Raw genomic sequence first — 17,489 nt, 5'->3', positions numbered from 1 at the left:
GTCCTCAGATAATCCCAGCTGCCCTCATTCACTCACTGAGGGCATCACTAAGGCCTGCCAGTCTTTGAGAGACAGCAGGAGACCCTGTGGCATCTGCATTAACTTCCCTGGTACCTGCAGGGCCCCTGGCCATGAATGAAGCCATCGCCTCCAGCCCTGCACCCCACGCTTCTGTTAGTCCTTTCCACTCTGCCTCTTCCACCCTATCACTGTGTCTTAAATGCTGCCAGACTTGCCTTCCCATCGACACACAGGTAGTTTCATATTCACAAGTAACGGGGTTGCCATGCTTTCTGCTCAAATGACTGTTAGCATCTATGAGAATGCATTTTGAATTCTAAACTCCCAAGGAAAAAGAGATTTCAAAATCTCTTCCTTGTCTAAATATGAATTTGAATAAGCAGAATTTGGAGGGCAGAGGAAGAGATGGGGCCAGAATCATCCCCAAGTGTGACCTCTTCTGCAGCAGTCCACTTTAGGACCTTACCAGACTCCAGGAAGGCCATTTCACAGCAAGGGCACCAAGGGGCTTGCAGACTTGTCCTCTGTGAACTGCATCAAATGCCTGCCTTGGGATTATCCCACCCTCCAGACCCCTAAAAGGCCTTCTCCAAGGTTTTACAAAATGTATATTTCTCTCAGATTGGCACCTTCAGCTGAGCCATACTATCATAAATTCCAACAGCCCATTACATGGGATCCAAAACAGATCCAAAACACACATCCCCCCTCCCTGCAATAGAACCAGTTTCCTCAGGGCCCGCCCCAGCTCCTCCATCCTGCCTCCGGGTTCTTAGGCCTGCCCTCCCCCTCCCCGGGTCCTCACAGCTTCCTTGCTCCTTGCTAAGGCCACACTGGCTGAGCAAACCTCCCCTGGAAAGGCCTTGCCCCAAACTTCCCAGTTCTCCTTGGCCCTTAAACTCTACTCTCTTGGCCAGCATCTCCGCTGCCTCCTTCATCTGGTATTCCCAGACCACTGTATGTGCTCTTGACACTTGTCCCTGAGTGAGCTCACTGGCCTCTATGATCTCAAGCCACATAAACTGCTCATCACTACTCACAGACCAAACATCAATCCAAATCTTCAGACTCATGTCAGATAACCTGCTGGCTACTGATATGTACAAGTGACACATGTACCTCAAACACAAAACAATCATTTCCTTTGTTAAACCATCTGTGTCCCCTGGACTTTGCCCCCATTTTTGGCATGACCACTCACCTAGCCTGTACTGAAGGAAGTCACTGTTGTCTCTGGCTCCCTTGCTCCCACCTCCAATTGACCTTGCTCCCCGAGCTCTCCTCTGCTCTACAGCAAGTCCTTCAGCACCTGGACCATTGGACCAGCTTCCTAACTGGTCCCGTCGCCTCCAGCCTGCATTTTTACAAATTCACACTGCCTGTGTTAGCTTTCTGTTACTGTAACAAAATACCTAAGACAATGAACTTAATAAGGGAAAAGATTTATTTTGACTCACGTTTCAGAGGTTTTCAGCCCATGGTTGCTTGGTCCTGTTGCTTTGGGCCTGTGGTGGTTCAGTGCATCAGGCAGAAAGAAGTATGTGGCGTGAAGAGCTGTTTACCTCACTGTGGCCCCGAAGCAAAGAGAGGAAGGGGCCAAGACCTCAAAATCCCCTTCAAGGGTAGGCACCCAATGAAGGACCTAACTCCATTACACCCCACCTCTTAAAGGCTGTGCCACCTCCCAATTATCATGAGATGGGGACCAGTCTTTAACAAATGGATCTTTGGGGGATAGTTCATATCCAAATTAGAATTCTGTCTCCAGAAATGCCTCCCTCACACCACCATCCATAGTACAAACTGACCATGGAACATGTGGCCTTCCTCCTCAGTCCCTGTGTAGCTCTCATCACTCCCTGCCTTATCCCTGCAGCCCAGCGATTCATGGTTCTTCTGTGTCCGCCTCATCTCCACAACTGCTCATGTTCTTTCCTCTGCCTGGAATATCAACCTCTCTTCCCAGCCCCCTCCCCTGCTCCTTGGGTTTCTGATAAACACCACCACCCCAGCCTGCTAAATTTGACTATCGCTTTGTGATGCCTTTCAAACATCTCCTCCAGGAAGTCTCTCACGAGTACTGATCATCATAGTCTTTTCCACTTGTGTTATTTGTGTCTAAGCTGAGAGTTTCTTGAGGACAGGGTTTACATTTTACTCCTGTAGTCCCAGTATCTTTGGAGCAAATATTGTTACTGAACAAATGAATCAACCAGTACCCTATTTAGTAGATTCTACCTTAACAATATCTTATGCATCTGTTTCTACTGTGCCATTCTATTATAATAGAAATATCACCAAAATACAGTTCCTGATTTCCTTTTATTATAGCTATGCCAAATTTTGTCTCCCTCTGATCCAGGTTAGCAACTATGTGACAAAATTACCACCATTCTCTGTATCTCTGTCCATGGCAAAAACCACTAATCACAATGCTAGGTCCAGTCTAACCCTCAGAATCCTCAACACAACTAATTAATTATGCAGATAGTGACAAAACTATGCTGGATATTCCTGGATTATGGTTGGATGCCTTCTCTGCTCAAACACATTTGGCTACTCACTCATCTCAAGCAGGTACACAACATACAAGGCAGGCTTTCAGGGGCCTCTCCAGCACACTCCCACAATTCACTAATTGGACTACCTGGGTTATTTGGACATGCCCCTTCCATATCTCTATTCATGCCAAACTTAAGAATTTTGCTGCTTCCCCTTTATCTATCTGCCCCAATTTTTGTATCCTTTCAATTCAAGCATTATTTCCTCTAAATCAGTGTTTTCAAAGTGTGCCCCAGCACCAGCAGCATCAGTATCACCTGAGGTGTCAGAAATGCAGATTCTCAGGCCCCACCCCAGATCAACTGAATCAGAAGCCCTGCGGTGGGACCCCGTAGATGATCCTGACCTGGGCTAATTTTTGAGAACCACTGCTTGAAGGTGCACTCTGTGCTCTGCTCTCCTTCCCTCAGCAATGAAGGCTGGATATGGCACTTTTTACTTTCTGCTTGGTATTGTGTCCTTGTGATATTGTCCTGCTTGACCCTACTCCACTGAATTAGACTCTGACCTCCTGGGTAAGAGGAACTGCACCTTTACTAAGTTCTGTATCTTCTTTCATGCTTGACTCCAAGTCTGGTGCAAGCAAGGTTCACAGCATTCCCGAGGCCCCGAGTCCTAATTTCGGCCCTCACCAGGGTAGAAGGAACAAGTTTGAGGGCATCAAACAGTACCAACTGTAGTTTAGTCATCCATCAGGCATTAATGGACTTCTTGAAAATTTCCTAGGGAAGCACAATTGGTACAGACCATGCCCTTGAACTTCAGATTAAGAGTCTTCTGTCTTCCAAACTACACTGCTGTTTCCATAAAGTACATGCCCCAGCCCTTACTTAGCCCACTTTTTTTTTTTTTTTTTTTTTTTGGTAACATTAAAGGCACATGGTTGATAACATAAAGGGAAGAGGCAATGATTGGCTGCCTCCTCCATAAGAGAGGAGCAAGGAGGCCTCCTCCTTAGCAAACTGAGCATGAACAGCTTCACGTGACCTGCTTTTGCCTTCCAGATTTGTAGTTGTGAGGAAGGACTGTTTGGCCTATCAACACAGAAGGGTTTTAGAAGAAAATTTTTCTTTTCTCCTTCTACCCGCCAGCCCATGTTCCAAAGATGCAGTAATACCCATTAGGGCCAGGTTTTGAGTCAAAACTTTTCCAAAAGAAAACAAAGTAGAACTGTAAATCACTATGAAGCTGGAATGGGATTCAGTCATGCTCTGAGAAAAGATGCAAACTATTGCTGTTGCCTTTTTGTTAATTCTTCATCCTGCAAGTCTGAAGAACAACTTATAATCAAGCAAGATGCTTCTAATACTAGAAGAACTCAACTCCAAGTAAAGAGTCTATAGGAAGAGCAAGACTTGTAATGTTAGTAACAGACACAGGTAATGTCAAAATATGAAACTTAAGAGAATTCTGAAGACCTTTTCTGCAAGACCTTAGATGCCAAAGGTGCAAGGATGGATCACCATGCTAATCCCAAGTGGAATCTAAATCAAACATTAGAATTCTGCCCTGCATGTTCAGCATTTTATGAGACATACAAATTATGGAAAAGTTAATAGGGTACTGTTTTCAAAATAAGCTTGTGCTAAGACAGTACTAGGTTTAGTACTCTTGACTAGATTGTTTTTACTTTCTCTACCTGCAGTCCTCTAATTTGACTGGTATATAATGACATAATGCTATAGCTAAATTGTCTTTTGTAGATGGGGCAAAGGTGAAGGAAAAATCTAACTCATCAGAGCATTCATTGAAACTGTCTCCATCAATCAGAACATTCAATGGATCAGAACCCCTGACCACACCAGACACATGTTTGCTAAATATAGCTTTGCATCAGCAAACATTTAAGCTCAGAATAGTTCACAGAGCTCTCATCTTACCCTTGGACAGTGATTCTCCTAAGACCATTTTCCATGGCAGGCCAAAGCAGGGCAAGGGGCACTTCATGTGCTCTCTCAATGGCCATTGTTAAAGAGATTGGCCAAGGTTAAGGGAATCTAATGATCCATGGTAAAAATGTTCATCCCCATCTCTTCACAATAAGAACATAAAATTAACCATGTATCACATTTCACATGTTGTAAGTAATTTGTAGAATAGCCTGTTGGTCCTTGAACCACATCCCATATTACTCAACCATCTAAGTCCAGCTTCCCTGAATCTGTTGCTTCTCTGAATCAGATGTGGCCAAGTTCTATAAATAGAGAGCAAGCAAATTGGTTCTGTCAATCTTCTCATGCTCTGGCAGGGTAGCATATTTTTAAATTATAAAAATACCTTATGTCTTCATCACTCTAAAATTATTACATAACACATGATTTTCTTGGGGAAAAGAAAAGTTTATTCTTGTCTCTACCTAGTTCCAACACTCTTGGATCTTCAAACTTTGTGATCATATTCACCAAACATGAACCAAACCTTCCAAATAAAATTAAGGGTGTATATGTGCTAAACACTGTTACACACAAATAGAAAAATATTTAGGGGTAAAAAAGCCCAATATCTCCTCCGAAATCCTGGCTGGAAGTCTATAACTCGTGGTAGTATGCAGAGACGTCATTTTAGCTAGACTGCAGTTGTGTCTGCACTGTTAGCTCATGATCACTCTTTAGAACATGAGCCATTAGTAGATACCACTAGATACCTTTATCCCATGTGTTCTCTATAAGGGGCCAATATCCCAAAGAGCTGAGGTCTTAAAAGCATGAGTAGACATTACACACAGGCACAGTGGGTTCCAAAATAATGAGCTTGATGAATTCTTAAGACTCTTCACCATGTCTAACTCAATGAAGGATGGAAGGCTTTCCCCACTCATACCACCTACAGAAAAATAAGTCATAATAACATACATTAGCATTTTATAAATAGATCATTTTAATTACCTGGCTTTGTTTAATCCACAAAATCAAGTTCACAGTTTTTTCTAGTCTGTTTTCCCCTCACCAATGTGTCTTAACATTTTCTAAAATCTTCCATGTTTTAAGAAAACATATTCCACATTTTTGGCAACCCCAAAGCCAACTTCCTTTCATCCTTAATGGCTAATGCAATCAATTCAAAGAAACATCACCTTGAAGAAGCATAGTCACCTCAAGGAAATATCAGTCCCACTGATGGGATGGTGGTGAACCACTGACTCAAAAGACTTTCAGAACAGTAAAAAAAAAAAAAAGAAAGAAAAAACAAAACAAAAAAGCTACTAAGATAGCTTTCATTGTTCCCTGGATCCTCTTATTGAACTCTCCAGTTACTGCAAGGTTTCCCCCATGGTCGCTCTAGCCTAGTCCCTATAGCATTCCATTCTTTGTGCTAGCTCTTTGGGGTTCTACAATGCTTATAAGGATTTTTTTTTAATAAGGATTTTTATTTGCTATATTTTCCACTTTCTCTTTCAAACTTTCCTTTCAGTGATCAATCATGTTTGAATGAGTCAGGATAAAGAACAGGGCTTTTTCTCAGGGCTGTAACCCTGAAAAGGCCCAGAGGAGCCAATAAGCTGGAGAGTGAAACAAGGTGCTCAGGAACGCAAGACCTAATATTTCACATCCTCACCCACCGTCTGGTGTTGCTACTTTGGTAGTGATGTCTTTTAAACAGGAAGAAGGGGATGCTTCCTTGTTTTGAAGGTTTAAAGTGTGAAGGCACAGCCCTGGCATCTCAAGTAGCAAGGAGAAGAGTAAGACAGAAGTATCTTCATAATGCCAACACAACAATCTCATCATGAGAATAGTTTCCATAGCCCACACATGAATTCCACAAGTCTCTCTCTTACCTCCCCACTCCACACAAAAACTTGGTGGTGGGTCTGTTTTATCTTCATGAGACTTCATTCCTTATAGTCTCTAAACTGTTTTTTTAAATTCATTGTAGTGTGAGCTCAGACACTGTGCCTCAAATGAGATGTCCAGAGCACCTTTTTAATTAGAGACATACCTGTGGGCCACTGACTTTGCCCACACCCCCCTTCCATAGCACAAATCCAACCTGGAGATGCTACTTTCCTCCTCCCAAAAGCTTCATAGCTCAGATCTGTAAACTCCTTGAGTGGTGAAAATGGCATATGCCCCTGATCTCTGGCAATGAAGAGTAAATGCTGGGGATGCTACAGAAAAGCCTGGCTTGGAAAGGCTGAGCGGTTTTCTTCTTAAACTTGACAAATCACAGATATTCCTCGAACAAAAAAGTATATCTGAGAGATTCTCACTCATTATTGTTATTGCACTCCTCTTTCCCACATACTGAAGAAGAAAAGAATTCTTCTGAACTTCCTATTAGACACTAAAATTAAAGGGACTAAAAACAAGTCAGGTGGCCAACAGGAGAATGGGAATTGTAGCAAAATATTACTGGGTTGAGCAGGAAGTATCTCCCATAGAAAGCTAGCATCTTTGTGAGTCAAACCTAGTAGGGATAATTTAGTGTTCTTCATCAGAAGATAGGCCTTCAATTTCATCTCTGTCTCCCCCAATTGCCATCCAGAAAGCTTTGGCCACCTGTGGAGAGATGCACGCAACAAGTTTCAGGCAACAGCTCAATTTCAGCTCATTTCACGTCTTGCCTTAAACTGCCTGGAACCTAAAGTTCTACACTTTGCCTTCCAGCCCACTGGCAACAGATATCAAAATCCTGAAGTACCCTTTGACCTGGGACTTCCACATCTAGGAATTTATGCTAAGGATACAATCACACTTGTAGGTAAAGGTAATGTGTATACAAAGGATATGCACAGTTTTATTATTTATAGAAACAAAAAAATGTACACTGTTGGCCTAAAAGTCCAAAAAAGGAGCTGGATAAATAAACTATGACAATTCATATAGAAATACCACCACCAACGTAAGTTTCCTGCAGGGGACATGTGCTGCACTGGTAATAACAAAGCAAAACAACTAAGAGTTTTCCAACCCAACTGTTAGAAAGGCAAACATTCCAAGTCTCAATATGGTTCATGTCACTGAGCATACATTTGAAAAATCTTAATCTGACTTCAGTAACTGTATTACTACTGTATAAATACTTTAAACTAGTTATGTTAATATCCAATGAAAAGCTCACTATAAGACCCCTCAGAAGTACAGAAGTGTAATATAATATAATCATAAAGCACTGGATCTTTTGTAGGTACTCAATAAGTACCTGATGGATTGTCTCACCTTTTCTGCATGCAATTTTCTTTGCTCGTGAGGAAGCGTCGCAGCCTTGTCTAGGGGGAAAATATATCTTAAGAAATCTGTCTAATAGCATAGGAGAATCTGGAGTATATGGGTGTTCTAACACTAGAAGATGGGAGATGGGTTTCAAAGACATGTTGATGGTGTAGCTGTTACAGGTATTAGGAAGTTTAAGTCTTTCAAATTTTCCAGATAGGAATGAGGTGAGTAAATTGGTGGGGATCTTACAGATGCCATGTTAATGAGACACACTGAAAGAAACAGGGCAGCAGGAGAAGGAAAATTAAGAGGAAAAAGAACAAAAAAAGCAAAAATTTCCCCAGGGAATTTTATCAATGGAGAATGGCAGAGATGCCCCAGTGGTTAACTTTCTGAAGATAGCTGAGACCAGACCATGTATCCAATCCAGCAATTACAAAATAAAATCCTATTATATAAAATAGATGAACATCAATATGGGAATATGTTAGACATAATGGAGTTGATTACCTTTCATTTCCTTTAACTTTGAAAATAATCTTTCAAAATTCTCCAAATCTCCTCCTCCAGTAGTAAGACTGGCTAATTCTTGAATATCCAGATCTAACATGGGATCTGAAATAAAGATTTGTCACACATTAGTTATATATGTTGTCAACACACAGAATTCTAAGGCAATTAATGCTGGCCTTCATGAATGTCACAATGACTGAGTAGCACTGTGTGCCAGTTTTACAATTCAGAGAGCCTCACCCTGCTTGGCTGCTCGGAGGGCCCCTAAGTGAACAGCAACTTCTTTTATCCTTACAATGCTGTAATGAGGTAAGGAATACTACTTCCATTTCAGAGATAAGAAAATCAAAGCTCAAGAGTTGAAGGACTTCCTTTAGGTCACAGCTGGTAAGTGAATTGACAAGTAGGTGAATGCAACTCTGAAGGCCACACCAGATCCAATAAGGCACAATGATTCAACAATAAGGACTAAAACTAATGCCAAACTTTACAAGTATTTTTACATCTACTGACACCATATAAGCTGATTAGGATATCATCATTCACAACTTATAGATGATAAAACCTATATTCAAAAGTGAACTCAGCTAAATTATAGCTAGCTATTCAGAAGCAGAGCTGATTTAAATTCATATTTTCTTACTACAAATCCTTTACTATTTCTATCTTAGTACATTACTTTTTTTAATCAAAGTTTGTTTTTATTCAGAATTTTTTTTAATATTTATTTTTTAGTTTTTTTGGCGGACACAACATCTTTGTTTGTATGTGGTGCTGAGGATCGAACCTGGGCCGCATGCATGCCAGGCGAGCGCGCTACCACTTGAGCCACATCCCCAGCCCCTTTACTCAGAATTTTGATCCATTCTCCACTCCCAGCCCACAATCTTACAAATGTCTTCCCCTAACCATCCCAGTTCCTGGTCTCCTTCCTCAGAAATCTGTTTTTAACACCAGTTACAGAGCTGCTGCGGCACCTGCACATGCCACTGTGCATTCTAGCACCTCCCCACCACTACTGATACACATATACTATGCGGTACCAGAAGGACCCTTTGTGCCTGCTCTACCGAGTGCTTTAACTTACATGAGTCCACTTCATTTTTGAACAGCACTATGAGGAAAGACTTGTTATTCCTTTTTTACAGAAGAGGAAACTAAGGCCAAGAGAGGTTCAATAATTTACTCAAGGTCATCTCACTACTAGTAGTAGAGCTATTATTTGAATTCAGCTATGTAGGGCTTCAAAGCTCATGGCCTTGACCATTATAAGTCCTGTCTCTACATATTTGGACTACAAGCTCCTTGAAGACAAAGGTGATAACTTAGAATTCTTTGCATCTACCACAGTGCCATACAATTTGATGTTAAAAATTCATTTTAGGGCTGGGGCTGTGGCTCAGTGGTAAAGCGCTTGCCTAGCATGTGTGAGGCCCTGGGTTTGATTCTCAACACCACATAAAAAAATGAATAAAGTTATGTCCAACTAAAATTAAAAATTAAAAAATGCATTTTAGTTGATAAGCTGGCTTTAGTTCAATGGACATGTCATGTAGGCAGCTGGTATAAGATTGAAGATAAAAAATTGTGATTTACCTGCGGACACATGGTAAGTAATCCATGGACAAAGACAGATACACTTTGTGCTTAAAAATAGATATACAAGAGGAGTTTAGGTGGAACACTGATGAAGGCAATATTTAAAGGCTGGGTAAAGGAGGATAATCTACCAAAAAAAGAGGAGGAACAACAGGGTAAGAAGAAAACCAGAAGATGCCATGGTGAGTGGATCAAGACAAGATACTATTTCAGTGAGGAACTGTCTTTAAGACTGAATGCCACCAAGACGCCTAAATATCTGTTAGATTTAGTGGCATGAGGTCATTGGTGTCCTCCACACAGAGATGTTTTAGTGGTTTAGTGAGGGCAAAAGCTAGTTCAAAGTTGAGAAGTAATGGGAACTAAAAAGAACAAACAAAAAGAAAGAAGTAATGGGAAGTAAGGATTGAAAATAGGTTTAACAAAGAGGTATGAAAGGAGATGTGGAGTTGAGGAAGAATTTTGTTTTTGTTAGTTTGTTTTGCCTTCTTTTATTTTTTAAACTTTGAAATTATTTTAATCTTACAAAAAAGTTGCCAATGCCAGGCACAGTGGTGTATACCTGTGACTTGAGAGGCTGAGGCAAGAGGATCACAAGTTCAAGGCCAGCCTAGGCAATTTAGCAAGACCCTGTATCGAAACAAAAAGGGCTAGGGATATAGCTCAGTGGTAAAGCACCTGTGGGTTCAATCCCCAGTCCAAAAAAAAAGGTTGCAAAAATAGTATATAGGGGGCTGGGGTTGTAGCTCAGGGGTAGAGTGCTTGCCTAGCACGTGCAAGGCCATGGGTTGGATCCTCAGCAATACATAATAAATAAAATAAAGGCATTGTGTCCAACTATACTAAAAAATAAAAAAATAAATAATATATAGAGTTCCCCCAAGCCATTCAGCCACCTTACCCAAGTGCTAACCTCCTTTTTTTTTTGGGTGGTGGTGGTGGGGTAACCAGGGATTGAATTCAGGGGCACTCAACCTCTGAGCCACATCTCAAGCCCTATTTTATATTTTCTTTAGAGACAGGGTCTCACCGAGTAGATTAGCACCTCATTTTTGCTGAGGCTGGCTTTGAACTCATGATCCTCCTGCCTCAGCCTCCCAAGCTGCTGGAATTATAGGCATGTACCACTATACCCAGCTTCAAGTGCTAACCTCTTATATATCCATGTTACAAGTATAAATACAGAGCAGTTAATATTGATTCAATGCTGGTGACTAAATCACTGACTTTATTCAGGCTTCATCAATTTTTCCATTCACACCCTTCCTCTATTCCAGGATCCTACAGAGTTTAACTGTCAAATCTCATCATCTCTCTCTAGTTTGTTCCTCAATCTTTTCTTGCCTTTTATGACTCTTGATACTTTGAAGAGTATTGTTCAATTATTTAGTATAATGTCTCTTAGTATGGCTTATCTGATTTCATCTTATGACATTTTTGACAAGAAGTGATGTGTCCTCCTCCATGCATCCTAGCAGGAAGATCTGAAGTCAGTGAATTTTATTACTGGTGAAGGTCACCTGCATCATATAGGTGAAATGGTCACTATCTGCCATGTTTGTCCAGTCTGCAGCTGCTACTTTCTCTTTTGTAATAAATATCTTGGGAGAGATACTTCTAAACTATGTAAATATCCTACTACTTCTACTCAAACTTTCATCCACTAATTTTAACCTATTCGAGCAGATCTTGCTTGTGACACCTGTCACTGTGGTATGTGCCCAAAGGTGGTTTTTGTTTTTTCCTCACTCCTACAAATTCTTTAATTGAAATTCTTCTATAAAGGGGAGGAGTCTTTCTTTCCCACTTATTTATTTATATTACTATACACCCATGAATACTTATTTTATTCTATAAATTATAAACCAATAATATACTAACTTATTTTTCTGGTCAAACTGTTCCAGCTGGAAGCTCTCTCAGGTTGGCTCCTGTACCGTTTTAATATGTCTCCCCATTCTTTTTTTTTTTTAAGTTATGGATGAACCTTTATTTTTATTTATTTATATGCAGTGCTGAGAAGTGAACCCAGTGCCTCACACATGCTAGGCAAATGCTCTACCACGGAGCCACAACCCCAGCCCCTCCCCATTCTTTTTTGAGTATTTCTTTACTTTCTGGCATCACGAGATGCTCCTGGCACATCCTGCTTTTTCCCTGCCCTAGCCCTGGAATCAACCACTTCTCAAGAAGCCCTAGTTCCTTTTACTGGAGAATGGTATTTAGAAACCAAGATCTGTTAAGTGCTAAGTGCATCTACCACTACTGGGATATTGCTGCTTCTAGACTTTTGGGGACAGGACTAGGAAGTTTACATATATACACTAACATGTGTACACACATATCTATTTTTATTTCCCTAATGTCCTGACTTTAAGTATATGTTTTTAAAAACTATGAGTTCATACTGATACAATAGATTCCAGTTTAATACCAAAGGGTTCATTCTAGCCTTCTCCTTTCTTTATTCATAAGTTCTTCTAAGTGAGAAAGCAAGCCCTCACTATCTAGAATATATTTTATTTTTTATCATATATATGTGTGTGTATATATATGTGTGTGTGTATATATATGTATGTGCACATTCACATACACACACACAAACACACTTTTTTCTTCTTTTTAGAATTGCTAACTTATACTTCTGTGAGAAACAAATCCATTGAGGAAAGTTTAGTATTTGTGTTCCATTCTTTGTTTTCAGCCTCAGGGTCTGTTTCCCAAGTTACTTAGGTTCCTTCTCATCTCCCCCAACCTGTGTGTGATGTCAATTCAGTATGATCACAGCTTACTGCTAGAAACTTTAGCAGGTTTAAAAGCCAGTAGGAAGGATTCAATTAAGAGGACAAAGTTGAATAAACTGAAGAGAAAGAGAGATTATACATAATTTTTTCTTCTTAATATGTTTTTATAACCAATTACTTGTGTTTTCTACATGGATTACCTTATAATCAGTTTTTCAAAGTTATAGTTTTGAAATAGTTTTTAAAAGTTATTACTGCACATGAGCTCTCAGGGGCATAAAGATAAAGCAGGAATATAAGTAGAACATCCACAGTTATTGTCAACTAAGCTCCCTGGCTTTCTGGCTTCTGGAAAGCAGACTGGATTCCAGTTTCAGTTTCAGGTGCTAGATGTCCTTGGACAATTGATTCAACTTCACTAGGTTTCAACTTCATCTCCGTAAAACAACTTTTTTTTTGCCAAATTTCATTACCAAATGAGAAAGTGGATATAAAAGAAGTTTAAGAATATGAAAGGGCTTAGAAAGTTGTATATTATTCTTGTCACCATTAATTCTGACTACTTACTGTTAAATACCACAAAAAACTGTAGTCTTACTACTTGGTTCTGTCTTAGCTGAGATAATCTGAATCAAGATCCTGCTAAGTAGATAAAAAAAGAAACAGTGCCCACATATTTCTTATGTACTTATTCTTCCCCCTTCTTCTGACATTCACAGGCTTACATTCATTTAGAGTACATCATCCATTTTCTTCCTTTTTCCATGTTTAATATCAACGCCCCCCTCCCCCCCCCCCCAGGATTTCTGCCAAGATGTCAATTCCAAGTTCCACAGAGCTATTTCTTGCTGGCCAAAGAAGGAACTTACCCACACTGCTATCCACCCGGGCATCTGCTGTGTTAGATGCACCATCCCGATGACCTGGGAGGGACTCTGTCCTATCTGCTGCTGGCAAATGGGACTGCTGTTGAAGAAAATACACATAAGCAACAACTGAATAGCACGCTATTTCAGAGATAAATCCAAAAAGGCTCACGCTTTCACACTCCCTTGCTGGCTGTAGAGAAGTGGTAACAAGCTAGAGGCAAGGAAAGAAAGAGTAAGATTACATTAAACATAAAAGGCTGAAAATTCACTAACAGGAGTATTTTCCCTCAAGGAAAAACTAGAAAGTGCTATGATTTTGCTACAAGCTATTAAAACATGTTTTCGTTTGCATCATCTAAGATTCATGTTATATTTCAAATCTGAGAACCTATACATCATAATGCAAATAGCTCAGAGGCTAAGAAAAAGGCCCCTGGAAAGACAGCATAGCATCATATCATTTAGTCTTGGTTTCAGCATGTTAACCAAGGTAAATCTGGACCAGAGTCCTGAGGACAGAGGGTTGGAACTGGTTTATCAGCTCATTCAGGGCAGGGACCTTTCCTCTGATTTGTATACAGCCTTGTATGCATGAAGTATTAAGAGAACTACCAGATTTAATTACTAATTAAAGATCTGGAGGCAAGTTTATGTCTCAAGGAAATCCTAGAATATTATAAAAGACACTCTAGCAAACACACACACACACACACACACACACACACACACACACACACAGTAGCCCAACTGTCAACATTTTGAAAGTGCTGACTGCTTTCACAGGGGCTGAACTACCCTTCTCACAACAGATACCAGGCACAATAGGGCTACTTTAGATTCTCCTTGCATCTATTTTTAATATCCTATCACCTCTTAAAAAAAAGGAAAAAAAAAACAATGAATGTGTAAAGATTCATAATAACAAGGAGAAATTAAGGCCAAAGAGGAGAAAAGATCCAAAAACATCTTTACCTCTGAGTGACAAGTCTCTGCTGATCCAATGCTATGGTTTGTTGCAGCCAATGAGTTGAGAAGGCTAAAACCTTGGTTTCTATCTGAAAAGAAAAATACAATCACTGAAATTTATGATTTATATTTGTTATAGTTGTTAAAAAGACTGTGATGATCAAACAGAGATTATGTCCTCATTATTAAAGTTCTAACTATAAAAAAAATAGTTATAGTCAATTATCATACTGCTATCATTTGGATCTGAAATCTCCCACTGAGGCCCATTTGTTAAAGACTTGGTCCCTAATGGGAGGTGATGGAACCTTAAGGAGGTTGGGTCTAGGTGGAGGAAGGAAAGTCACTGGGAACAGGCCCTTGAAGAGCACACTGGGATCCTGGGCCCTTCTCTCTTTTTGCTTCCTGGCCACTTTGAGGTGAACACGCAGCCTTCTCCACTACATGCTCCGCCTTCGTGTGCTGTTTTGCCAGAGGCTTGTGGACTGCAACGATGAGCCAAAATAAGCCTTTCCTCCTTAAAAATTAATTGAATTATTGTGTTGTTGGTTTTTTTTGTCACAGTGACACAAAGCTGACTAACACATATACCCTCTCATTTCTAAATAAATTTAAAATCACAGAATATTAGTCTAGGTCAAAATAATGGTAGAGCCATTACAACAAAGGTGAATCTGTGATTCTATTTGCAAAGAGTAATGGCACTGTTGTTTAAACAGTTACTATGAATTAATATTCCAGTGTTTTCAACAATCAAAAATATTTTTAAAGAATCAACCTCAAGGTATTATTATCAAGTAAAAAGGAACATGCATACTTTTTGGAAAAAAGCTGTAATCTTGATATGAATTAGCCATCTGCAGTTAAGGCTCCCCACACTCTTTATGCTCATTATCACAACAAAACACAAACCTGGTGTAGAATGTCCAGAGCTGATAAAGATGTACCCTCTAGCCCTGATCCAGTATGGTTCCCCAGAATCACCTGAAATTGTATCAAAACCACCCCAGGATTCAGAGACTCTACCTGAGACTCACTAAATTACCATATGGGACAGAAGTCAAGCAATCTCAATTTTAAGTAGAACAATCCAACAGTCTAACAGCAATGAAGTCAAAGAACTTCTCTCTCAAAAAAACACAACTTCTTCCCACCTTGCCTTTCCTACTCCATCACTTCCTTCAACCCACTCTCCTCTCTCTTCCTCTAAGCCACCTACAAACTTCCTGTATCATTTCCCCAGGTGAAACCTGGTGTCAAGATACTCACTCACAGGTATCCAAAGAGAAATGGTCACAGTTCCCTTCCTTCTTCCATTCACTGGGTGGGATGTGCCTTTTAAGCCAGGATGAACCCAACTGTGGCCTGCTGGATGTTAGCCTACAGCATTTCTGAGCCAGATCTGTCATCCTAGGCAGTCGCTAGTACCTGTGCTGGGCAGACAACCCAGGACTCGACAGCATAAAAAGGCATTGCTACCAGCTGCTTTTCATGCTGTTCAACCTCAAAAGTAGTAGTGTGGTCACAAGTGCATGTATACTCCAGAGCCCCCGCCTTCCTCTCCTCACCCAATCCAAGGGCAGGGCATTAAGGCTTCCCAGGCTCAGAGGCCTGAAAGAAGCAGACCACTGTCCTCCACTGACAGTTTCAGAGCATCTCCAGCTTTCTTCTGGCTGATGTACTATTAACTGTAAAGCAATTGCAAGGAGTCATGCAAGACTTGGGTTTTTCCTTGTCAGAGGATATATGAGGGCTCTTTTACTCGGGGTTCTCTGTACAAAAGGCAGTATCTGCATAATAAACTACTGCAGTAAGACAGCCCTCCTTCTATTACATGAAATAATTTGGATTGGGGGTAATTTTCAAATCCAATTCATAAATCTCTCCACATTCCAATTCCATGGCTTATGTGTTTCCTCTACTGGGCATTCCCTAAACTTGGCAGGCCAGACTGCAACTCACAGAAAAATGCAACACAATGTCAGTTTGTGCATATTAGACCAAAATGGTCCATTTAAAATGCCTCATTCTTTACAGTGGCTATTTTCAAGAAGGGGAATTGGGATGGACAGGAGTTCAAGGAGCGGGGCTGTCAGAACAATAGACTGTAAACTTTTGTGTGCCTTTTGACTTCTGTTCCATATTCATGTATTATTCACCTATGACAAAGAATACTTTGAAATTTAATGATTTTATATTATGTATATTTTACCACAATAAAAAAAGAGTATAAATGTTTAATGCCCAATCCTAAAATAATGAAAAAGAATAGTGGGAAGAGAATAGAGATAGTAGTCAGAAAACCTCGATTTCATTCATGGCTATGCCTACCCATGTGATCTTAGAAAAATTAATCTCTCTGTGCTTCAACATTCTGATCTGTAAAATGAGTTGGTTGCTAAATATAATTAAGGTCCCTTAGACTCTAGAAATTTTCAATTTTACAAAGAGGTTTCCTTTGGCCTCTCTTAACAGTAACCTGGAATTGCTGGGCTTAAGTTGTTTGGTATCCCCCCACCACCACCAATTAACAGAGAAAAATAAGAATCTTAAATTTCAGAACCTTAGTAGGCTCACAGATGAACTAGGTTTATAATCAGGTTTCAGGCTAATTACAATAAGCTAGAAGAACTTTTGCTCAGTATTTTTCTTATAAACAATGGAGAATTCAGTCAACTAACAAGAAAGTTCATTATGTTCCATTGCTTATATTTTAAGGAAGTCAGAAGCATATCAATTTATATAATTGGGAAAACAATTTACTTTTGTTTATCCAAAGCAGATTGCTTGCATATTAATGTTGCTCAAAAGACTTGGATGATACTTTATACACAATGGCTTTAAAGAAACTGTTTTGCCTGGTTTAATATTTTTTAAGATTCTGCCCATGTGCACCCACTCTCCAACTATTCTGAGTCTCATAGAAAATAATCACATAAATCTTTTCTTATTTGCTAGAATTATGTGTGTGTGTGTGTGTGTGTGTGTGTGTGTGTGTGTGTGTGTCCAGGATTCAGGGCATGGAAATGTCATCCCTACTAAGAAGAATTTATTCCTTTATC

At 40.0% G+C, this 17,489-nt stretch overlaps 1 protein-coding gene across 2 annotated transcripts in view; it reads right to left on the bottom strand.

Moving 5' to 3' along the window:
- Window positions 1-4,901: 4,901 nt before the first annotated feature.
- Window positions 4,902-17,489, bottom strand: part of AAGAB (alpha and gamma adaptin binding protein) — a 49,538-nt gene continuing 36,950 nt past the window's right edge. Inside the window, exons 6-11 of one of the 2 annotated variants that reach the window (XM_081290310.1) lie at window positions 14,434-14,516; window positions 13,462-13,558; window positions 8,247-8,351; window positions 7,740-7,789; window positions 6,988-7,079; window positions 4,902-5,406 (exon numbers count right to left, since the gene is read on the bottom strand). In XM_081290310.1, coding sequence (XP_081146436.1) covers window positions 7,002-7,079; window positions 7,740-7,789; window positions 8,247-8,351; window positions 13,462-13,558; window positions 14,434-14,516 — 413 coding nt within the window. In that variant the 3' untranslated portion in view covers window positions 4,902-5,406; window positions 6,988-7,001. Of the gene's footprint in view, window positions 7,080-7,739; window positions 7,790-8,246; window positions 8,352-13,461; window positions 13,559-14,433; window positions 14,517-17,489 lie in introns of both variants that reach the window. The other variant, XM_081290309.1, reaches the window with a different exon arrangement.

This window comes from Spermophilus citellus (assembly GCF_964194105.1).
Source record: "Spermophilus citellus genome assembly, chromosome: 4".
In the NCBI taxonomy this organism is placed as follows: domain Eukaryota; kingdom Metazoa; phylum Chordata; class Mammalia; order Rodentia; family Sciuridae; genus Spermophilus; species Spermophilus citellus.
The sequence above is the reverse complement of the archived record's forward strand: the minus strand, read 5'-3'. Positions and strand labels throughout refer to the sequence as shown.